Genomic DNA, 25518 nt, shown 5'->3' with positions numbered 1-25518 from the left:
CATCAAGTCCAATGCCAAACTTCTGATGGAGTGGCGTAAAGCAGTGGTTCACAACTGGTGGGTCAGGACTTAAATGTGAGTCGTGGGGCTGTCTTCAGTGGGTTCCTGGAAAAAAATGATAACAGCAAAATATCCAGAGGCCTTGGCTGATGTATCCATATACTTAATTTACTCTGTTTTGCTGGGCAAGGAGTCAATTCTGGTTATTTTCTTCACATCTTGACTTACATACCCACTTACTTTATATGGAAATATCTTCAAGAAAGTTGGTTTTCCAAAGATAATGTCTGAATTTCTGCAGAACTTTAAAAACCACCATATTTACATTTTAAAGCACAACAAACTGAAATGAAATAATTGCATGCATTTCCTCTTCAAGTTTTGGCCTCTTTTCTTCCATCCAAGGTCCAATCTAACATTTTTCATTACATTAAATTCACTACTTTTGGAAATTTAGGCCACAGTCCACATTGTGGATTTGTTGGGCTGGACTAGTTGAGAACCACTACGGCAAAGCACACCGATACTGGACTGGGGAGCTGTGGAGACATATTCTCTGGAGTGATGAATCGAGCTTCTCTGTTTGGCAGTCACATAGACAAGTTTAGGTTTGAAGGGGTGCAGAACGGTACATGCCTGACTGCTCAAGAACGGGGCTGTTTTTTTCAGGGTTTAGGCTAGGCCCCATATCTCCAGTGAGGGCCAATCTTAATGCTTCAGCATACCAAGACATTTTGGACAATGTTGGGGCTCCAACTTTGTGGCAACCGTTTGGAAAGGCCCTTTTCTATTCCAACATGACTGTGCCCAAGTGCACAAAGAAAGTACTATAAAGACATGGTTTGATGAGTTTGGTGGCTTGACTGGCCGACATGGAACCTTGACCTCAACCTCATCCAGCACCTTTGGGATCAACTGGAACAGAGATTGTGAGCCCAACATCAGTGTCTGACCTGATAAATGCTCTACAGAATGAATGGGCACAAATATCAAGAACAGCCCTGTCTGTCTGTATAAATTCCATATGGATCAATGATAAGAAATTTGTTCTGGTACTCGTAGCTCAAACATGTAGTGCTGGCCAGGCCTTAATCTTTAGAGCAGCCACATGAACCCTCCATTGTCGGGTCATAGCAGGTTTTGAGAGATGACAGAGCCGCTTCAGTCCCGTTCTAGCGCATTCAGAGTCCACAGCATCCCATAGCACAGAATAGAGCTTAATCTTTAAGGTTACCTTTTAATACCAGACCTCAGTTCGATAAAAATATTAAATATATATTTTGATTGCTTTGCACTGACTTTAAACCAGTAAGATAAGATGAGTAAGAGACTTCTGAGGACAGATTTTGAAAGAGCTTGACCCAGACACTGATGAGATAATTAGAAGTAGAGTTGAAAGGATGTAGGACGCATGGCGGAGCTTGACCTGGACAATGATGAGATGTAGTGGAGGTGGCTGGGGAGGAGGGTTGCAGCGATCGCACTGAAATGACAGACTGACTGTGAAGGAAAGAGAACAGGTTTTAAAATATGACGGCTGCAGGATGATTTGATTGAGAAAAGTCATGGCTTAAGGGGATTGGCTCAGAGCTTAAGTGAGTAGAAGCCCATTGATGATTACTAGAGCAGGAACAGTGCAATGAAAGGGGGGACAGGTGAGCAAGTGGTTACTAATGAATGAAAGGGTGAATGGAAATGAAGCAGTCTTACTTCTTAAACTTGCGCTAAGCTTCATTACTTTGCTACTATCATGCTGTTACAATGCACTCAGTGGAAGTCTCTGGCCGTGAAGGGGTTAAGCTGGAGGCCCAGCCTCTGTTACATATTGTCAACTAATCTGCAGCTGAGTTGTAAAGACTCCCGGCATGAAAGACGGCTTTGAACTGGCTAGAGCAATCTTCATGGAAAAGTGTGTCTTGATTTGATTCTTGTTGCCTTTATCTTAAGGTTGTAAGTTTAAGCTGATATTTGGCTGTTGTTTGATTTACACTGTGAGTCTTAGAGTGAAAATCTACACTTGCGAAAGTGGGTCCAGGGTCCAGTGGTGCAGGCAGGAGTGCAGCGCTCAGGAGAGTTCAGACAGAAAACAGCTCTGAGGAAGGAAACAGCCGGAAGATAAGAAGATGAAACATCATTAAGGTGAACGGGGCTAAATGCAACAAAGGTAAACCTGACAGAAAAACGATACAGGAGGACAAAGGGGAGCGTTTAGTTTCTGGAGCAGAGGTCAGAGAAGGCAGAAGAAGAAAAATAGAAGAGTAACGATAAACACCATGACGTACCGGCTGTTTGAAGGGAAGGAGCATGCCTCTATCTACCAACAGTACCGCTTTACTCCTCCAGATGAGGTCAAGAACATTATTCTTCAGTACCTAGATAAAAAGGTATGCTGTGACTAAACACAACATGCTCATTCTGTTTTCATTCATTTCATTCATTGTAGCATTTTAATTGATGCACCCTGACATCTTCAACATCTTTACAAGTGCTGGTTTCTGCTGCAATCCTCAGAAGGGACAGCCCCATGTGCTGGCAGTTGATCTCGGATGTGGCACAGGTCAGAATTCCCGCCTTCTGGCTCCACATTTCCAGGAAGTGGTGGGCATCGACATCAGTGAGTGTCAGCTGGAGGAGGCTAGAAGTGTGCCAGGACACCCAAACATTACATACAGGTAGGAGGGTTTGAGTTTCTCTGCACTCACAGCAGCTTTAGAGTGATAGAGATCATTGCATGATGACTAGAGTGACCTGTCTGATGACCCTGCAGGAAGGGGACTGCAGAGGAGCTTCCTTTTCCTGACGGCTCTGTTGACCTGCTGACAGCAGCATCTGCAGCCCACTGGTTTGATCAGTCGAGGTTCCTGGCCGAGGCGAGTCGGGTTTTAAAACCCAGGGGCTGCATGGCTCTGCTGGGCTTCAGTGACACCAACACCAGACTTTACTACCAAAACTGTGGAGAAAAACTCAATCGCATTTATGAGGAGGTAGGTGGAGACTTATGTACCATACCATCAGCAGAGCAAAGCTTAGAGACAAAGTAACTATTAACCAGAGGTGAGCGCTGTTAATTCAAAATGTAACTTTACAAACAGTGAATCTGTTTGCAAAAATGTAACTGGTTTATTCTAAAAATAATTTACTTAGCTGGTATAATAAAAAAACAACAAAGACATCAGCTGTTTGGAGAAGGGTCTGGCTGCAGACCGTTTATCTGAGACACCATGTATCTCAGAACCAGTGTTGGGCAAGTTATTGAAAAACAGTAACTAGTTACAGTTACTAGTTACTGCCAGAAAAAGTAACTGAGTTAGTAACTGAGTTGCTGCTTTGTAAAAGTAACTAGTTACTTTGAAAAGTAACTCAGAAGTTCCTTTTTTTTTTACATCAATCCTCATTGTACACATCGCATTCACTTGTGTTGTTGTGGCAGTGTGAGAGGAAATAACAATGATTTCATATAACATTGCAGCAATTGTCATTATGTTGGAAAGTGGTGTAACAGTAGAACAGTAGAAATGTTTCTCAACTTTTGACAGAGTTAAAGCATTTTAGACTGTTTAAGAAGTCTCAAATATATATATTCAACCGACAGAGTAAAGATTAAATCCCAGCTGCTCTCTAAATATCTTTCTACGTGGCGGTCCTATCCCTCGTCTTCTCTTTTTTTCTTGTTATTTCTCTGAAGGCAGTGGACTGTACAAGATATACATGAAGCGTGTCTTCAACAACATACTTTGCTTTCCATCTGTTTAGTGCTTCCTTAGTGACACACTTTGCAGCTGGTGGTGAATTAAATGCAGCCTTGGTTGTTTGCATGGAGTGGCTCCTCCTTGCTTGGTCTGCTGTACTAACGTGAGCTGTACCTGGGTTAGCAGTGTTTGTAGCATCTGGAAACTAGTTTAGCTGAAGCGTGCTGTTTAACTCGGCACTTCGTGAAGTTAAAATTACTGTTCTTGGAGGTGGAAAGGTTTACTTCCATGTTCTTTCTTGTCATTTATTTTGAGGAGGGAAAAGTGTTGCTTGTATTTCCAAGACAGAGCTCACGCTGGAGTGCTCACCCATTATGTGTGCACGCTTCAGGTCCTGTTTGTTTGAGTGTTTCTGCCGAGGCTGTTTGCTCTCCCAGGATGTGCTAACCGCTCCGCACATCATCTGCTGAACCGCATGTTTACTAACCTTTATCAATGAGTTGTTGGCTGTAAAAGTAACGAGTAACGTGTGATTTAAATTTCCAGTAACTGTAACAGCGTTATTAATTTAAAAAAGAAACGCGTTACAGCACTAGTTACCATAAAAAGTAACAGAGTTACTTTAACGCGTTACTTACTAACTTGTTACTCCCAACACTGTTCATAGTTAAGTTCACATTTTTATACTGGAGGAAATCTGCAGAGCTCCTACCAGTAGGCCAGTTAGAAGAAACTATGATCTGATGTTGGGGGCCGTGTTTAACTGAACGACAGGCAAGGATGCTCTCTTTCACACAACCTGGGTTCCCCAATTAGTTTCATCTGGGGGCCAAAAATTTTCGAGGACAGAAAGCTGAGTGCCAGACATGGATTTTTTTAGTTTTTTAAAAATTTTTTAACCATTAAAATTTCTTGGATGTGTCTGTGGGTAATCCTAACCTGTGTCCAGGTTAGGATTACATTTTCATTTATAAACAATTTGTTTTATCATTATGAGAAGAATTTTTACCAATTTTGATGAGACCTGGAGTCAAATACGCGTATTTATTAACGATGTCCCATTTAATGTAAGTGATCAAGACCATAATTGCACATCTTGTTGACGTAAAATTTTACTGTATGTAAATAAATGTAGCTGATATTAGTTTGGCTTTACAGATTATTCATAATGAGGGATTAAATCAGGCTGACATTGAACTGAATCACCAAAACGAGATATGATGTCTGTGTTTGGGGCTGACGGACTATTACACAGGGAAACTGTTTGCTATCCTTAGAGCAGCTGTTTTAATCCCTCACAGGGATAGATGTTTGGTTTTACAAGGCAAAAACCTCTGACATTTGTTAAGGTCTGAGATGCAGAAAACTAGTCAGAGGTGCAGGCAGGGCTGGACTTTATGAGAGTCTGTGCAGCTGCGGATGGTGGTAAAATTCTTCGTCTTTTAAAAAAGGATCAATGTTAAATTAGAGAAAACAAATACTGCTCCTTTATTCTTAAAAGTCATGCAGTCTGTATCAGCCTCTTTTTGGGCAGCATGTTTGCAGAGTTGAGGTGATGAAGCAGTCTGCTGTGCGTCTTTTTATAATGCTCCTCCTGCTCTAAAAAGAATTCAAAGTACCATATATAACTCATTTATCACATCATATTACATCCTTTCCTTGCTACAGTTATAGAAAGATCATGATAAATGAGTGAAAACTTGTATTTGAAAAACCTAAAAGGGTAAATATTAAAAATGAAAACATTCTTTTAAAATTTCCATCTTTTTTCCCAAATGTCTCACGGGCCAGATGACACCTGCTGGGGGGCCAGAAGTGGCCCGCGGGCCGCTGTTTGGGGATGGCTGCCCTAGCGGTTTGTGACACACATTAATCCCCTGCTGCCTGCAGGTGTGTTTTCCTTCTCTACTGCAACAGAACAGAAATATAAAGGTCCAGCCGCTGCTGTTCTCTGGAGTAGATCTGGAGTAGATCTGGGTTATAGATGCGTGTTTATTTATCATAGATGGGTTATGTTTCCTGAATGTGTTTGAGTGGGCTCAGAAAGAATGGAAACTTCACATTATCATTATTATTATTATTGTGTTTATAGAGTTCCTGTTCTCACACTTTGTTGTCTGAAACCTGAATTTAATTTGAGCTGTTTTAATGTCTTTGACTAATGTCAGTTGTTTGTGTTTCTGCATTTTGTTACAGAGAACTTTTCTGCCTGTTGATCTGAACAGTTTAAATCAATAGAACATTGGTCTGCTGTATATTAATAAGTTATATTTTATTGACATGTTCAGCAAACACAGTGTGCATGCATGAATTCATAGACGAGTCATGTCTAAATAAGTCTTTAACATCTGTCTTCATTCTGCTTTACTTATTGTTTCTGCTGTATGTCACCTCTTCTCATCCTACTCTGCTCTTTAGGAGACATGAAGAGTAACATGAGTGTGAATCCTTCATATTTCCAGTTCTCTCTGTTTGCAGATTATGGCTCCCTCAGATATCTGTTCTTCAGTCTGTGTCTGCTGATCTACATGACTATAATCTCTGCTAACGTTGTGATTATTCTGGCAGTGTCCCTGGAGAAGTCTCTGCATCAGCCCATGTATATTTTTATCTGCTGTCTGTCTGTGAACTCTCTGTATGGCTCAGCCGCCTTCTTCCCCAGGTTTCTCATGGACATTGTGTCTGATGATCATTTCATTCCCAGAGCAGCTTGTTTCACTCAGGTGTATGCTATCGGAACCTTCCTTTCACATGAGCTAACACTCCTCACCATCATGGCCTATGACAGATTTGTTGCTATTTGTCAGCCTTTACACTATCACAGTAAAATGACTGCAAAGACAGTGCTCTGTCTAATAATCACTTCTGTTCTCTATCCGGCATTTATTGGTGGAAATATAATACATCAACTCCTCTCCATGCGTTTTTGTAGAAATAAGCTGCACAGGTTTTTCTGCACTTACAGATCTTTGGTTCATCTGTCATGTGAAGATACAGCTGTGAGGATAGTATCAAATGAGGCTGTTGCTATGGTAAACATCTCCATCATACTTTCCTTTGTCCTCTACACCTACCTGCGCATTCTGCTGGTCTGCAGGAGAAGCTCGTCTGAAATCAGAGGAAAGGCCTTACAGACCTGCCTGCCTCACTTAGTCTCATTCATAAACTACTGCATCTCATGTTACTGTGAGTTTGCACTGACTCGAGTGGGCTTTCAGCACAATAATATATTTGTAGTTATTGTTTTATCTCTGGAATATCTGATCATTCCTCCCATAAATAACCCTCTAGTTTATGGTCTGAGTCTGCCTCAGATCAGAGGAGTGATCGTTAGACTTTTAAATATTCACTGTTCATCCTGCTGCAAAACACAAAGAAGTTTGAAAAGCTGCAAAGTCCCTCCTATGGTAAAACAGAAAGGCAACAATTCTCATAAATCATCAAATAAAGCTTTGTTCCATGTTAGTTACCAGTGATGGGCAAGTTACTGAAAAATAGTAACTATTGCTTTGAAAAGTAACTCAAGCATTACTTTTTTTACTTCAATCTAGGGCTGATTCCTCGAATTATTCAGGTGATTTGAATCAAAAAATTCCTCAAGGCAAATTATCTGCCTCGAGGCTTCACTCAAATAAGTCATGTATCCATATACACCCAATCTGTAGCCTGGACATCATGCGCTGTGTGTTTCACGGCGTGTTGTGTTTCACATAAACGGCTATTTGTGTGGCCCAATGCACTTGTTTTCGCTGTTACTACAACATAACCTGCATGATACGAGGCATGAAATTCACTAAGGAAGAGAAGTTGATGCAGTGATGTTTACAGGCACTTGTCCTGCGTTTTTACGCATCCATTGGTCGTGGCTTTATGGCAGATATGGCACTATGCCTGCACTGGTGAACCTACGCAGATCTCAGAGTTGATCTGGCCTGCATGACTTGCTGCTGCTAGCGCTCAGTTTGCGTCTGCAGACTTCAGGGAAATTCATAAACTTCTCAGAACGGTTTTACATCAGACAGTCAGGCTTTACGATTAAAGTCCTGTTTTGGTGCTTTCCCTCTCTCTCTCTCTTCCGCGTGTGAACGTTATACATTTAATTATAAATCATTTAAATTCAACACACTGAAGTCTTGATTACAGCGTATTTTTCAAAAAGTTTCAGCATCCTGAATGATTTGATAAGACTTATACTGGTAATGAACTGACACCAATAAAATAGAAACATGCCATTTCCACAGACTGTGACAGAGACTAAATAGGTCAAAGTTCATCATCATATTGTCAGGATTCAGCAGGTCATAGAAGCAGCTTTGTCCCTTGTTCTCCATGTCAGTGCATGGTCTTAAAGGTCAGATTTTTATGGTGGATGAACTCACAAACCAAAAAATCTGCAAAAATTAAAAGTGAACACCCTTTGAAAAATGGACCATATTCATGTAATCTAAAGGTTCACCATTTGGCCATCATCAGACCGCTGTGTGAATGATGGAGCTTTATTCTCACTATAACGTGAAATATTACATTCATGCATAAAGAAGAGGATGTTAAAATGATTAAGTGTCCCTTTAATGACAAATTGGAAAATAAAAATAAACTACAACAGAGGAAATAAAGTTTAAGCACCCAAAATTTCCTGGGAGAGGATCCCTAAAACCCCAAATATGGCATAATCTGTCATTATTTAACTTCATTTCCTTGTAACTGTAAGAAATGTAAACTGTTATCAGAACTTCATTGCACTTTGTAAAATATATTTTCTTTGGAGAATCTGTTAATACCAATTTTTAATAAAGAAGTAGTTCATTTAAGGGACCAAGCTTCTTTTCTCATTTTCTAGTACTACTTCTCTTGAAAAAGCAAAAGTGACTGATTAAAAAAATGCAATATTTGTGATTAGAGTACTCGATTAATCGTCAGAAAAATCATTAGAGTACTCGATTACAAAAGAATCTATTGCTGCAGCCCTACTTCAATCCTCATTGTAGCCCACAGGGCCTAACAAATTTATTAGACCACTACCCAAAGTAAGGTTTATGCCACAGCTGCCCGAAATTAACAGCATTGGTAATTACCAAAATCATTTTTTATGTTTCTGCAATGGATAATACACCAATATGTAGAAGCTCTTTCACCCAAATGATATTTTTTATGCTAAAATATAATTATTATTGTTACCATGAATTTTCAAATGTACTGATATACAGAAAAACTGAAAAAAAAAGTAAAGCACATTAATATTTCTTGATGAATATGTCAAATTATAGTTATTGACTTGCATTCCTGAACAGAAAAATGAGTTTTAGCGGTTGAATGTTCTGCTTGATTAATTTCTGAGATCTCAGAGAGGCCCAGTGAGCCGGCTCAAATTTGGGTATAAAAAGGTGAATTCAGTTTGAAATTCCTCATTCCTGTTCAAAATGGGAAAACGTGGAGAGCTCACTGAAAATGAAAGAATCCGCATTAAAGCACTTCATGATGCTGCTGTGGCATAAACCTTACTTTGGGTGGTGGTCTAATAAATTTGTTAAGCACTGTACACATCACAGTCCTGTGGGTTGTTGTGGCAGTGTGAGAGGAAATAACTCTATTTTCATATAACATTGTAACCATTATCATTACGTTGGAAAGTGGTGTAACAGTAGAAATGTTTCTCAACTTTTGACAGTGTTAAAGCATTTTAGACTGTTTAAGAAGTCTCAAATATATATCTTCTCCTGAGAGAGTAAAGATTAAATCCCAGCTGCTCTCTAAATATCTTCCTCCATGGCAGTCCTATCCCTCGTCTTCTCTTTTTTTTTGGTTATTTCTCTGAAGGCAGCGGACTATACAGCATATATATGAAGCGTGTCTTCAACAACATACCTTGCTATCAGTCTGGCGCATCAAGCTGATGTCATCACGTTGCTTTTCTAGCTCAGTCTTTCTATAACAAAAATATCCGCTGAGAATAATCAATGTTCTACTGGCATGTTCAACTCCTGCAGCCTTGAATTTCTCATGGATTATCCAGTAAAGCACAGCGCTTTCTACTTATGAATGCAGCCAAATAAAGTTAAGGAGAACCTTTTCTAAACAATTTTATTTTTTCAAATTTTCACATCTATCTGCTTCTTGGAAATATTAGGCAAACATCGATCTTTTTAATGATTTAAAACAAAAACTTCAGCCTGCCAAACTCCTGTCTCCTCCATCAGCTGTCATCCGGCTTAACAGCTGATGGAGGAGACGGCAGAATTTTCAGACTGAGATTTAAGGGTGAAAACTAAAAAAAAAAAAGTATAGTCATTTCCATGGAGCAGACATAAGATAAAGGGAAACAGAAACAACTTTTAGAAAAGTCTCCCATTCTCCAGCTGCATTTTTACGCAGGAAGCACTGCGCTTCATGTGATAAACCATGAGAAATCCAAGGGTGTAGAAGCCTGACTTGTTCACGAAAAAATAATAGCTTTCAGCAGATATCTTCATTATGACAAGAGTGAGCTAGACAAGCATTTTTGTGTTTATATGTGCTGTTAAACTGCGCTGCAGTGTTGGAAACCTCTACCTTTACTCCTGTCTCCTGTAATAACAAACAAAAAAAGAGGATTGATGTGATCATTTCCAAGAGGCATATAATGCAATTAATGAATACGTGAAAGGTTAACAGATTATATCGTTTGAAAAGGATCTCTCTTTCCAGCTGTGCACGGACAGGACGCACGGTGCTTTATGAGATAATTCATGAGATTTTAACAGGCTGAATGAGCTAAATCTGTCCTTGGGACAAATATATGTATATTCTCAGTGGATATAATTATTATGACATGGGCATTTTTGTGTTTATATACGCCATTAAACTGCGCTGCCGTGCTCTGAATGCTGCTTAGAGCCTTTTTATCACTGCCGACAGGAGCCGATTGTTAGCGTGTTTAAACGGGTTTTTCGACCAGTGGGAAACGGGTATTAGTGACACACTTTGCAGCTGGCAGTGAATTAAATGCAGCCTTGGTCGTTTACATGGAGACATGGAGTGGTTCCTCCTTGCTTGGTCTGCTGTACTAACGTGAGCTGTACCTGGGTTAGCGGCGTTTGTAGCATCCGGCTCTCTGGAAACTAGTTCAGCTGAAGCATGTTGTTTAACTCGGCACTTTGTGAAGTTAAAATTACTGTTCTTGGAGGTGGAACAGTTTATTTCCATGTTTTTTTTTTGTCCTTTATCCCGAGGAGGGAAAAATAATGCTCGTATTTCCAAGACAAAGCTCAGGCTCGAGTGCTCAGCCACTATGTGTGTGCGCTTCAGACCCTGTTTGTTTGTGTGTTTCTGCAGAGGCTGTTCTCTCTCCCAGGATGTGCTAATCGCTCCGTCACATCGTCTGCCAAACCGCATGTTTACTAACCTTCATCAACGAGTTGTTGGCTGGAAAAGTAACAATTAATGTGCGATTTAAATTTCTAGTAACTGTAACAGCGTTATAAATTTTAAAAAGAAACGAGTTACAGCACTAGTTACCATAAAAAGTAACAGAGTTACTTTAACGTGTTACTTACTAACGTGTTACTCCCAACACTGTTCATAGTTAAGTTCACATTTTTATTCTGGATGAAATCTGCAGAGCTCCTACCAGTGGGCCAGTTAGAAGAAACTATGATCTGATGTTGGGGGCCGTGTTTAACTGAACCACAGGCAAGGATGCTCTTTTTCACACAACCTAGGGCAGGGTTCCCCAGTTAGTTCCATCTGGAGCCAAACATTTTCGAGGACAGAAAGCTGAGGGTCAGACATGGATTTTTTAGTTATTTTTTTATTTTGACACCATTAAAATTTCTTGGATGTTCACTCACACATATATATACACACACACACCCACACACACAGAGTATGGCTAGTATTAGCTACTTTAGACAGAGGATTTATTTGCAACTAATCTAAGCAGGTCAGGCATTAATATGCCGTCCTTGTATCAGGTGGCAATTTTTTTGCATTTTTAACGTTTTTGAGACCCACTGATGCTAAATTTACAAGACTGGAATATTCATTATAAATATACATTCAGCATGACTGTTTATGGCTTGTCTACAATATCTGATCTGTCCCTGAGATTATTCCACCCGACCTGGGATCAGTGCAAAGTCCAGAAAGAGAGAGAGAGAAAAGGATCCCGCTGAGATGTTTCCCTGACTGCTGCGCTATTAGCCTGCTGCTCAAAGAGCTATAAACCCTCATCTTCTGAGGGAAAACTTGACATAAAGCACGTGTCCGAGCCACAACAGTCGGTCTTCTGCATGTCCGTTCTCTCTGAATCCCCTGACATCCCTGCGTCATGAGGTGGGCACATCTCCATGTGTAATTATGTCTCTTATTATGCCCATCTCTCATGTCATAGGACAGCCTGTGTCCAGGTTAGGATTAAATTTTCAGTCATAAACAATTTGTTTTATCATTATGAGAGGAATTTTTACCATTTTTTGATGAGACCTGGAGTCAAATACGTGTATACGATTTATTAACAATGTCCCGTTTAAACGTAAGGGATCAAGACCTTAATTGCACACCTTGCTGACGTAAAATTAAACTGTATGTAAATAAATGTGGTTGATATTAGTTTGGCTTTACAGGTTCTTTATAATGAAGGATTAAATCACACTGGCATTGAATTGAATCACCAAAGGGAGATACGATGTCTGCGTTTGGAGCTGACGGACAATTACCCAGGGTTTGCTTTCATGAGAGCAGCTGTTTTAACCTCCCACAGGGATAGATGTTAAAGGGATATTTCAGGATTTTTGAAGTTGGGTCATATTAGGTGCTTGGTTATAGTAGTGGCATTAGCCTCCAGCGATTTCTGTGTAATTTGATCCTGTGGTTATTACGAACTCAGAGAGATCTGCGGCACAGCGGCTGTTGATGGGAACGTTTTGTCTGCATAAATTGACGAGTTTTCCGAAAACACGGGCCAAGAAAATATGTTGACTCGTCTGTGCGCTGTGTCGAAAACGTACAAAGCACTTCATTTCTCTCCAAAACCCCCTCAGTGTCAGGCACTAATTTACCATGCAGCTTTCGACATTTTGTATCCTTCTGCCTCTACACACTGTTCACTGTTTACACATCCGCCGGTCAGCTGTGTGGGTCTGCGGAGGATGTGTAAACATAATAATAAAAGAATAATAAAACCACATCAAGCTAAAACAACGATAACATGAGCGATTTCGACATGAGTGATGATGATGTGCTGTTTACTGTGGATACGAGAGGATATTTGTATGAACCGGAGTACACTGAAGAAGAACTTCTACAGATGGAGAGTCAGCGGACTGAAAGAGAAACTAGAGAAATTTCATTTCAAAGTTTAGAGCAGAAGAGATCCCGAGATACCTGGTGGTGTAGGTGTGAAAAATGCGAACCCATGCCAACCCACTCGGAGAGCTACGGTTGACATGAGTGGGACTTAGTTGCAACACTTCTTCAGGACATCACTGAATCAGAGGATAGTGGCTCACAGACGCCTGCAGTCTGCATCACACTCCATCCAGAATCCCTTGCCTTACTAAAAGCCGGTGTTTTGCAGACCTTCTTCAACTTTCCAAAGATAAATTGGAAAAACAGACCCCAACCTGAAGGGCCGAATGACAATTTGTCATCCAGGTAAGCTTATGGCTGTTGCCTTTTTCCTCTAATGGCTGGTAACTGTACAAGCTTCAGTCGGCACAATATGCTTACCTTATGAAAACAATGTGTCAGCTATTGGAGTGGAAAAATGCACTGAAATTATATGTCATACAAACCCACCCATTCTTGTGAAATATTACATCTTTAGAGTTAACTGTACGGCATCAGCAAGTTGTGCTTCGTGGCTCGGGCTTTGCAATGGAATTGCCTGTAAATGTACGAGCGTTTGGCTGTGTGTTTTAAATGTTTATATCGGTAAATAGTGCTTACCTGAAGAGTAGGTACAGCGGAGCTCTTCAACCTATGCGTGTGTTTTGGTTGTCCTTTTAAATAGTCCTGCTTGGTAAAACAGGCGCTGCAATAAACTTTTCAGTGCAGAAGGTGGGGTGTTCATATCCATATTCAGTGCAATAAGACAAGGTTGGCAAAGACTGATGTCACGTAGGGGAATACGGTGAAATCTGTATGGTGTCCAGGAGGCGTGCTTGTTTGAACAGCCTGGATAAACGCAAATACGCGGCATCTTCTGAATCTGCAAAAAACGGAATAAAAAAACTCAACGCATTGTAGTAACTGATGCTTAACCCTGCTACACTGCAGACCCACACAGCTGACCGGCAAATGTGTAAACAGTGAACAGTGTGTGGAGGCAGAAGGATGCAAAATGTCGAAAGCTGCATGGTAAATTAGTGCCTGACAGAGAGGGGGTTTTGGGGAGAAGTGAAGTGCTTTGTACGTTTTCGACACAGTGCACAGGCGAGCCAACATATTTTCTTGGCCCATTTTTTTCGTAAAACTTGTTAATTTATGCGGACAAAACATTCCTATCTACAGCCGCTATGCCGCAGATCTCTCTGAGCTCGTAATAACCACAGGATCAAATTACATGGAAATCACTGGAGGCTAATGCCGCTACTATAGCCAAGCACCTCATACGACCCAACTTCAAAAATCCTGAAATATCCCTTTAAATTTTAAATTAGAGAAAATAAATACTTCTCCTTTAGTGTTAAAAGTCATGCAGTCTGTATCAGCCTCTTTTTGGGCAGCATGTTTGCAGAGTTGAGGTGATGAAGCAGTCTGCTGTGCCTCTTTTTACGATGTTCCTCCCTGCTCTGAAAAGAGTTCAAAGTACCATATCTAACTCATTTATCACATCATACTACATCCTTTTCTTGCCACAATTATAGAAAGATCATGATAAATGAGTGAAAACTTGTATTTGAAACACCAAGAAGGTAAATATTAAAAATGAACATATATTTAAAAATTTCCATCTTTTTTCCCAAATGTCTCACTGGCCAGATGACACCTGCTGGCGGGCCAGAAGTGGCCCGCGGGCCGCTGTTTGGGGATGGATGCCCTAGCGGTTTGTGACACACATTAATCCCCTGCTGCCTGCAGGTGTGTTTTCCTTCTCTACTGCAACAGAACAGAAATATAAAGGTCCAGCCGCTACTGTTCTCTGGAGTAGATCTGGGTTATAGATGCGTGTTTATTCATCACAGATGGGTTATGTTTCCTGAATGTGTTTGAGTGGGCTCAGAAAGAATGGAAACTTCACATTATCATTATTATTATTATTGTGTTTATAGAGTTCCTGTTCCCACACTTTGTTGTCTGAAACCTGAATTTAATTTGAGCTGTTTTAAGGTGTTTGACTAATGTCAGTTGTTTGTGTTTCTGCATTTTGTTACAGAGAACTTTTCTGCCCGTTGATCTGAACAGTTTAAATCAATAGAACATTGGTCTGCTGTATATTAATAAGTTATATTTTATTGACATGTTCAGCAAACACAGTGTGCATGCATGAATTCATAGACGAGTCATGTCTAAATAAGTCTTTAACATCTGTCTTCATTCTGCTTTACTTATTGTTTCTGCTGTATGTCACCTCTTCTCATCCTACTCTGCTCTTTAGGAGACATGAAGAGTAACATGAGTGTGAATCCTTCATATTTCCAGTTCTCTCTGTTTGCAGATTATGGCTCCCTCAGATATCTGTTCTTCAGTCTGTGTCTGCTGATCTACATGACTATAATCTCTGCTAACGTTGTGATTATTCTGGCAGTGTCCCTGGAGAAGTCTCTGCATCAGCCCATGTATATTTTTATCTGCTGTCTGTAAACTCTCTGTACGGCTCAGCCGCCTTCTTCCCCAGGTTTCTCATGGACATTGTGTCTGATGATCATTTCATTCCCAGAGCAGCTTGTTTCACTCAGGTTTATGTTGTTGGAACTTACGTTGCACATGAGCTAACTCTCCTCACCATCATGGCCTATGACAGATTTGTTGCTATTTGTCAGCCTTTACACTATCACAGTAAAATGACAGCTAAGACGGTGCTCTGTCTAGTCATTATTTCTGTTCTCTATCCGGCATTTATTGGTGGAAATGTAATACATCAGCTCCTCTCCATGCATTTTTGTAGAAATAAGCTGCACAGAATTTTATGCTCTTACAGGTCTTTGGTTCATCTGTCATGTGAAGATTCAGCTGTGAGGATAATATCAAATGAGATGGTTGGTATTACAACCCTCCTCATCACCATGTCCTTCGTCCTCTACACCTACCTGCGCATTCTGCTGGTCTGCAGGAGAAGCTCGTCTGAAATCAGAGGAAAGGCCTTACAGACCTGCCTGCCTCACTTAGTCTCATTCATAAACTACTGCATCTCATGTTACTGTGAGCTTGCACTGACTCGGGTGAGGTTTCAGCACAAAGAATTATTTGTTGTTATTGTTTTATCTCTGGAATATCTGCTCACTCCTCCCATTAATAATCCTCTAGTTTATGGTCTGAGTCTGCCCCAGATCAGAGCAGGGATCTTTAGAATTTTAAATATTACCTGTTTATCCTGCTACAAAACACAAAGAAGTTTGAAAAGCTGCAAAGTCCCTCCTACTGTAAAACAGAAAGGCAACAATTCTCATAAATCATCAAATAGAGTTTTGTTCCATGGTTAGTTACCAGTGATTAGGCAAATTGGATTTTTGTGTCATAAACATTAAAATATTTGTTTTTCAATTTAACTCATGGATGGTATTGTGTCTGAGGGCTCTTTGGATCACAGGAATCAATCTCAGACACCTGTGATCATTATTTTGCCGGGTGAGCCAGGACATATTCTTACATTTTTACATATTTTAGTGCCATTTTTGGGAGTTTTTATGTTTGCTTTACATCAATATAACCCTTATATCCCAAGTTATAATAATATTTATTGACTTTTGTCTTAACTACTACAATGAATTACTTAAAACTGCAATAAACCTAAGAAAAATGAAAATTGTTTTTGTTTTTTTTCACATACATTTCAAAATACAGAAATTGCACAGCTGTATCCCTCAAATTTGTAAATATAAAAAAGTTGCACATTATCCTTTGGAACCACAGGAAATTGATTTGGACTCTGTACATAACTTGCTTTTTGAGATACAGTCAATTTTGTAACCTGTAAAAAAATAAATAAATAAAATAAAATAAACAACAGTGCAAAATTTGCAAAAACAAACTATTTACTACTAGTAGTGGTATTAAATTTCTAAGTGTGCCAGATACTTATGAACATACACAGGCGGTTTTTACCATTAGGCAAAGGTAGGCAATTGCCTGTGGCCTTGTCCATAAAGGGGGCCTCAAGAATTTGCCTAGGTTTGTTTTCCTACAATTACAGCTCACTTGTGTTTTTGCCACTCCCCAGGTCAAAGATAATTATTCATAGTTTAACATTTAGAGCAAGGAGGAACATCGTAAAGAAAGACGCACCGCAGAGCGCAGCTGCAGCATCACCTCTGCTCTCTCAGTGAGTCTTGTCCTGCCTACACCTCTGACTAGTTTCTTGCATAAGCCTTAACAAATGTCAAAGCCAGAGGATTTTGCCTTGTAGTACCAAAGTTCTTCCCCTGAGGGGGATTAAAATAGTTGCTCTCAGGTTAACAAACACTTTCTCTGCGTAATTTTCCCTCAACCACAAATGCAGACACAGACTGTCCTATGACATGTGAGGTCGGCATGTTTGATCTTGGCGCAGCTCATCCATAATTATGCACAGAGATGGCCCCATTCATGATGCATGCAGGGATGTCAGAGGGATTCAGAGAGTGGACATGAAGAAGAACTACTCTAGGGGCTCAGACATGTGCTTAAAAGTCAAGTTTTTACTCAGCAGGTGAGGGTTTGAATCTCTACAAGCAGTAATAGCGCTGAAGTGCAATGAATCTCTGTAAGATCCTCGTCTCTGTCTCTGTCTCTGTCTCTCTGTGACCCCCCATCTCTCTCTCTCTCTCTCTCTCTCTCTCTCTCTCTCTCTCTCTCTCTCTCTCTCTCAACTCTGGGCACTGATCCCAGGCCAAGTAAAATAAGGGTCAGATCAGGCATTGTGGATAACAGGTTGCTGTTTTAAATCCATAAACAGTCATGTTAAATGTATATAATGAATATTCCAGTCTTGTAAATTCATCATCAGTGGGTCACAAAAACATTAAAATCTGCACAAATTGTCATATATTACAAGGACAGCATATTTTTGCCTGACCTGTTCAGATTACTTGCAGGTAAATTGTCTCTCTAAAGTAGCTAAGTAACCCTTCAGTGTGCAAACATGCAGCACTCATTAAATGGTACCTGCACCTAATATTAGATCATTTCTCTTTATAAACATTACAGCAGCCTTTACGTCAGCTTTTGTCGTATTGATGTTGCTAAAAAATTCCCCAGCCAACAGGATGTCTTGGAGGACATCCAGCCCCCGACCCAAAATGAGTTTGACACCCTGTTTTCCTACAGTACAGTATGATTCAATGAAAAAATTACTGAAAACAGAGCCTATTGTATTTTTCTCTTAATAACATAATAAAAAAAAACATGTAATACAGCTGATTTGATGCAGAAATACAAATTAACTGCATTAAGTTCTTGATGGAACCTTGGGCCAGATACAATTACTAAGATATTGTACCTGAAAACATGAAACCCTAAGAAGAGGAGAGTACATAAACTTTAGAAAATGATGAAGAAAAGCCACGAGTTTGTGTATTAAAATCATGTAAGTACAGAGAGTCTTTATTCTCATCTATCTTTGGAGGAGACATCAGATTTATGTTTGTTTTTTTATTCTCTAAGGTGAATGCAGTTTGTCCAGCTTGATGTAACCAAGTATTCACAAATACTTAACCTAACAGATGTTGGTTATAATGCAGATGATCTTACTCTGAATGGAGTTAAATGTGTTATCAGTGGCACACTGTACACTGTACTGCTTCTGTTAAATCACATTCATATGGCAGTCATCAAAGAAGTTGAGGTGAGTGATATTAGGGGGGGCCTCAGATTGATCTTTGCCTGGGGCCTCCAAGTCACTAAAACTGCCCCTGAAGGCCATTATAATAAAGAAAACATAAAATCACATTTCTGGATTTAAAAGATAATGGAAATTTTTTTTGATATAAGTCTGCTGTCTTTACTCCAGCAGTACTCCTGAAGTACGACACTTCATGAAGGTCAAACAGCATTTCACAATAAAAGCACCAGGGTCAGTGACTGTTATGTTGAGTTTTGTACTGTTGCTCATGTTATCTGTGATCAATGATAACATCAGCAGCGGGGTCTGGATCCTTCTTCTTTGTCAGCCTAACAAATAAACTCTGGGTACACACAGTCATTGTTGCAGCAGCTGCAATGCAATGCAATGCAAATTAGCGGACATATGCTCAACTCTGCTAATGGCTTTTTATAAACTATTGCCTTTTCTCTCCTTTTAAAGAAGTTAAGTACATTTTCATGGTTACATCAATCCATTAACTGGGCATAATCAGCTAAGGTGGCAATCTGAGTTAATGTGTTGTCATGCACTTAAGTAATGCTTTAAAAAAAAAAAAACCTGGGTACATGATCCCGTCAATAGCTGGATTTATTTTCCCACATGAATGATGTAAAACAAAAAAAATCTACTACTGGCTTTTCGTTCTGTGCCGCCTCTCCACCTTCACTGACACAGCAGTCCTGACTCATTAGCTGCATTGTTAGAATTAGCTGCTAACATTAGCAGTGCTAGCTCTCAGCATCAGTAATATAAAGCAAAATATACAGCTCAAATCACTCTCTGTCTCTTAGCTTTATAGTAAGCTCGTCTTAAAGAATTTTATATCAAACTGATTCTTACAAACATCATCTGGCTACAGTTGCAATAAAAATGCAATAAAAACCAAAAACATGAGTGAATAGTAAAACATTATTGCACCTTAACTTCCAGGTGAAGCAGGAACTGATGCCATACACAACCAATCCAGTGTGTGTGTCTGAGGGAAAGCTGGAAGAGCTCTACACTGCCATACCTTTTCCTGACAAAGAAAGGTAATTTATAAATGTGCTTTCAAAATATGTAGATGCTGGTATGCTGATACTGTATTTTCTCATTCTTGAAATCTTTATTTTAGCAAGAACCATTGATTTGAAGTCTTTAACTCTTTGAAGCCCATATGAAAATATGATTTATTGGAACATTATGTATCAGCAGCTTAATGACCAGTGACAAGGATGTAGCTCCTCTAGATTTAGGTGCTGTAAAAGTGTGCACACCACTGTACCAGCGTAATGTTTAAAAGTACTGTTAAAGTTAGATATTGATGTAAAAAAGAGCAAAGGTCTGCTTTAGTTTACATAACGTGTTTAGTGTACAACCAGGAAGTGAAATGTTGATGTTAGGAATGTAATAGACTACAGGGCCGCCCAGAGGAATGGCTGTAGATCTGATAAACAGTATTGGTAGTGACCTTTGTGCTTAAATGTGTCTTTTTTGGATGACTGCTGAGGTCATGGATCTGTCTGTGTCTTCCTGGCTGACTGAGTGAGTGACTATACTTTCAGAGCCACACCATACAGAGTGGGGTTTAGTTGTACTGAAAGCCGTCGGTAATGGCTGCCTCCAGTGCAGTAAATACCTCAGATATAGCTTTAGCATTGCGTCCGTTTTACTAGAAATGGACATTTCTGTATGAAATAAAGGATAAAAACAGCACTATATATACAAGCATTCATTGTATTCAATGACTGCTAATGGAGCGATTAGCTCAAACTTAGCCACATCAGCACTTTTGTCAGAACTAGACAACATTTCTTTACCAAAACAAGCGCAGAGAGCAACACTGAAAGCTTGCTGCGACAGGAAAGGTGTTTTGGCTCTTCTGCTGACCTGCTTCGGCATGGGTATGTAAGAGTTATGGGGAAAGTGTTAGTTGTCGCTAGTGGTTGTACACAAGGCCTGCTAGTGGAGTGCTTAGCTCATATCGCTTTTCACTAAAATTAGGGTGTAAAAGCGGGTTTTTTAAACGCAGGTAAACCCGCTAACAATCAGCAAGTGACCCCTTTCCCATTGCCAGCAGAACTGGGTCTGATCACCAGCAGACAAGCTGCGTGGCTGTTTTTTTTTTTTCCTCTGGTGAGTCAAGCTGATGTCATCACGCTGATGACATCATCATCAGCGCACCAAAACACAGCTAGGTACACAATGGAAAGGAGCATGAAAGCCATGGACATGGTGGTCAACTGTTTTCTGTACTTTTGTCCCTCTTTCAAAATATACAAACTCAGCGCAGACTGAACGACATTCAAGCGCTGATGATACAAAGGCGGATGAAATTTGTTGCTGAGATGGCAAAGAGTCGCAGAAGTTACAGACATTCGTCAACTGCCGGCGTCCTTTTGTTGCGATATTATGACGTAGGCACGTTACGCCAAAGTCATCCTGCGTTCACCCGGGTGTGACGTTCCCATTGGAGCCGATCGAAGGCGAGCCGATAAAAACCCATGTCCATTGCAGGGTCAGTCAATGCGGGTCTAAATGCCGATTAGAGCCTTTCCCACTGCCGACAGGAGCAGATTGTTAGCATGTTTAAACTGTTTTTCTGGCCAGTGGGAAAGGGATATCAGACTCAGCCACAGCGGCGGTTTTGTCTGAACTTGACAAGGTCTCTACATCAAAACAAGAGCCACTGTAAGCTTTCCGTGACCAAAAAGATGTTTTCACTCTACTCCCGGTCTGCTTCAGGATGGGTTTGCGATCATTACGGTGGTTTTGTCTGCTGTATCCATGGCTTCTCCAGCGTTAGCTGTTGGCTTGGATGTCCCTGTAGGAAAGGCAGTTTAATTGGAACTGGACCACATTTCTTTTTAAAACAACCGCAAGGAGTCACACCAAAAGCTTGTCTTGGCAGAGAAGATGTTTTTGCGCGTCTCCGGAGCGGTGTTGGCATCAATTTTACATGAAGATCCACCATTCTTAATCTAAGGCAGCTCATGCGCACCATGTCATTTGTCATGCTGATAGCCCATCATGAATGTGACAGAACGTGGAGTGATGAACCATGCTTCTTTGTTTTGCAGTCAGATGGGCAAGTCTAGGTTTGGCGGGTGCTTTGAGAACGTTACCTGCCTGACTGCATTGTGCCAACTGTGAGGTCTGATGAAGGAGGGATAATGGTATGGGGCTGTTTTGAAGGATTTGGGCTAGACCCAATGTCCTTGACCTGAACCCCATCCTGCACTTTTCAGCTGAACTGGAAGTGGTGAAGGCTGTTAAAGTTGCAAAAAGGAGCCAACTCCATAGAGTACATGTACTTGGATACAATGTCATTACTGTCCCTGTTGGTGTAATGGTCACGTGTCTGAATTCTTTTGTCCATATAGTCTATGTTTTAGTGCTCTGATTAGCATGTAATGAAACAAATTAGTCCAGAGCTAAATCATAATGTTTTGTTTTGTTTGTTTTTTTTTCCGGACATTTTTAAAATGTTACAGTCATTTAGCAGATACTTTAATCACCCAGGGAGCCACACTAAACACTTGTACTCTGACTGGGATATAAACCCCCAATCTCCTATATCACAGTCAACAATGTAAACCACTGAGCTATCCAGCTGCCGTTTTCCTGTAGTTTGTTAAATAACACACTGATATCATGATTCAACAGGATCGAGTGCATTCGGGTGAAAACGTCAATCTCAGTAAAGAACATGATGGGTTTCATTGAATCCTTCTCCATGTTCCAAGCTTACCAGAAGAAAGATCCCCAGAGGGCTCGAGGTCTGCTGCTCAACACACAGAAGAGGTCATCTATCACACAGACACACAGTATTATCATAAAGATTGTTATTAGTAATGAAGTAGATTCTATGAATCCACGTCTTGCCTCTCTACTGTAAATGATAACCAATCACTGTGCTGCTTTGCAGGTTTCTGGAGGAGATGGGAGTCACGTCTCCTGACACTGAAATGGGGCAGGAACTGGGATATTTCTGTGTGCTGGCTTCAAAACCACAATAATCAATAATATGGCATTAGAGTGTTAATAAGAGGGAGGATGATGGGTTGGAAAATCTAAAACACGATGCAAGCTTAATTTAGATGTTTTGTATAATGAGTGCATTAATGAAGAATTAGCTTAAATTAAAGTTGTTTTAACACTTCTTTCTTTTAACAAGAAATTCTATTGAACCACTTCTGACTGATGAATTATTATCACATCTCCTGAATACTTTTTACACAACTCTTTGTGTCACATTTTGTTTGCCTTTAAGAATGTTTTATTTGCATTGAATCGACCTCTCAAGTATCCACCAGCAGAGCAGCTGAGTCTCTGCAGCCTTTGGTGCACACTGAGAGGTTACATAACTGTAAAAATAAACTTTAACAGACCTGAGACTGTTGTTTCACAGAGGGGGGGTTTGGTTGCTTTTTTAAAAATGAGAACTGAAGTTTTTTTTTTCTTTTTTTCTATGACACAGCTGGTGGCCCATTTACTTGTGTTAACTGCTTCACTGCCCCTCCTTAATGTTCTGTTTTTGCTAAGAAGGTCAGACTAGGCCTTGCCCTGCTGACTGCTCTTATTATCCACGCTTTATTTATTTTAAATGAACATAAAAATCTAGTGTGAATAATACAGATCTTCAGGAGGAAGCTGCTTAGACTTTTACATTATCTTTCAAATTTCAACCATTTTAAACTTTGTAATATTGATAAATAGAATGTGTATGTTACTGCACTATAATTTCATAGAAAATGATGTCCAGATGGGATGCTACGTCAGTGAGATCATCACCAAGATTGGCTACTGATACCGGTCCTGAAGTGGGACAGCCATCAGCCACCTCCTCTACATGGCTGTACGCCAAGAGCGAGTGTGACATTCAAGGAGGCTGATGGTATGTAGAAGAGGGAAGAAGGGGTTGAACTACCAGAGGGCAACATTGCATATGTTCAGGATAGCTACAAATACGTGGGGATCCCACAGACAAATGGTAACCATGAGGAGATGGCACGGCGGTCAGCCACAGCCAAATACGTACGTAGGGTGAGGCCGGTCCTGAAGAGTCAGCTGAAAACAAGATCCAGGCCATTAATACCTGTGCCCTGCCAGTAATCAGATACCCCACTGGCATAATATCCTGGCCACTCGAAGAGATGAGAACCCCTGACATCAAGATGAGGAAACTCCTTACAACGGTTAGAGGGTTTCACCCAAAGCCCAGCGTCCTGTTGCTGTACACTAAGAGAATGGAGGGAGGCCGAGGACTAGTGAGCATTAGAGCCACTATTCAGGAGATAGCAGGCCTCCAGGAGTACATCAGAAAGATGGCCCCCAGTGAGGACCAGCTAAGTGAATGCCTCAGGCAACAGAAGCCCAGTAAGGAGGAGGAGCCAGAGGGGCTATCATTGGGAAGACAAGCCCCTGCACGGCATGTACCACCGGCGAATTGAAAAAAGTGGCTGACATTGGGAAACATTACTTTTGTTTTGTACAATAAATGTACAGACACCTCTCAGATTATATGGACTCTCCTGAATTGAAAAGAACCTCTGTGAGTGTTTTTGATTTTGCTTTGAACATCATTTGCATTATTTTGTAGTAAAACAAATCATAAAATTTCATTACTTGAGAATTTAGAAAAACTGGATCCATGTGAGAATAATAATCAGCCTTAATAACGATATGTACGGCTCATTTTTGCAGTTTTAATATTGAATTTATGGTCATTTTAAAGGTGGAGCCCCACAATTCCACACAATAAGATACTATATAAGGAACAATTGGTTAGTAATAGATTAAATACAATGCCTTAGAATTTTATGTACTTCTGGATTTATACAGGATTGCAACTTACTTTGAAGTTGCCCCTTTTATTGTATTCAACATGTTTCAAAGATTGAGTTGAAAAATTGTAGAAATGTGTACTTTGAGTTCACATTATGCAGGCATAAAAATTTTAGTGGGAATATATTTTTTCCCTTAAGTATACTTCAAACTGTTTTTCACCTACTTGGTAGAATTGCATATGTTGTGTTACACTTTGGTGTCTTTGCTGTTATACAGTAAAATAGAACCTCTGTCCTCATGTGAGGTCATCATTTTTTTTTAAACTACTTGATGCAATTCAATGTTATTAGGTCCAACTGATCCCAAATAGGAGATATCAAAGATGTATAAAAATAAATGCTCAGGAGGTTAATATACACATGTGCGTGCAGATATATTGATGTGTATTTGTTTATTATACAGAAAATCATCCATACAACCATCCATCTCATCTGTGCTGCCTTTCAAGAAATGATAGGATCACGTCTTTGAACGTGCACACCAGCTAGAGGTTCAGTGGGCTAGCAATATTTATAATACAACTGAATTTCTCTGAATTTCATTACAGTCCCCGATGGAGTAATGGTCAGACTCCCGAATATTTTTGCCTGTATAGTGAATCTTAATGTTTGACAGTCAGCAGTAAAGCAGAAACAATCATTTCCTCCTTAAATCAATAAAGCCAAAGCAACAGGCCTGGTCTGAAAAAGCTGAAATAGAGAGCACTGACTTTTGTGTGGAAAGAGATAGATTATAACAAAAGCTGATAGAAAAATGAAGTAAAACTAACCTGGAAACTTTATAGTTACACCTAGCACTTTATTTCCCCCTCACTATTTGCACCTGAGCCACATCACCTCAGTTATGTGTTACTGGTTCTGACAAACTCACATAAAATCACATGACCCATAAGCTGACCCTTTTATCACAGACTTCAAAGCTTTAACTTGGCATTAAGATTACTTTTAACACAAAGCTCTGTATTACTCAGTGTGGGCATTAAAGGAGGTACAAACCTGTTTAATACTATAGAATTAAAGGGGT

General features: G+C 40.1%; 1 protein-coding gene across 1 annotated transcript; it reads left to right on the top strand.

Annotated features, from left to right (window-relative positions):
• Positions 1 to 1858: 1858 nt before the first annotated feature.
• On the top strand, positions 1859 to 23849 carry zgc:162396 (uncharacterized protein LOC555292 homolog). Its single transcript, XM_041807415.1, has 6 exons — positions 1859 to 2384; positions 2512 to 2672; positions 2768 to 2984; positions 19597 to 19697; positions 22312 to 22449; positions 22574 to 23849. The coding sequence occupies exons 1-6, from the start codon at positions 2274 to 2276 to the stop codon at positions 22662 to 22664; spliced, it is 819 nt and encodes a 272-aa protein (XP_041663349.1). The 5' UTR covers positions 1859 to 2273; the 3' UTR covers positions 22665 to 23849.
• Positions 23850 to 25518: the final 1669 nt, after the last annotated feature.

The sequence above is a fragment of the Cheilinus undulatus genome, linkage group 15, assembly GCF_018320785.1.
Source record: "Cheilinus undulatus linkage group 15, ASM1832078v1, whole genome shotgun sequence".
In the NCBI taxonomy this organism is placed as follows: Eukaryota; Metazoa; Chordata; class Actinopteri; order Labriformes; family Labridae; genus Cheilinus; species Cheilinus undulatus.
This window is presented reverse-complemented; position numbering and strand designations above follow the sequence as displayed.

Excerpts from the sequence above, each read along its gene's own strand:
- zgc:162396 (XM_041807415.1), top strand. The coding sequence starts at position 2,274 with ATGACGTACCGGCTGTTTGAAGGGAAGGAGCATGCCTCTATCTACCAA. Across the intron at positions 2,673-2,767 it reads CACCCAAACATTACATACAG|GAAGGGGACTGCAGAGGAGC; the intron begins GTAGGAGGGTTT and ends ATGACCCTGCAG. Across the intron at positions 2,985-19,596 it reads TCAATCGCATTTATGAGGAG|GTGAAGCAGGAACTGATGCC; the intron begins GTAGGTGGAGAC and ends CTTAACTTCCAG.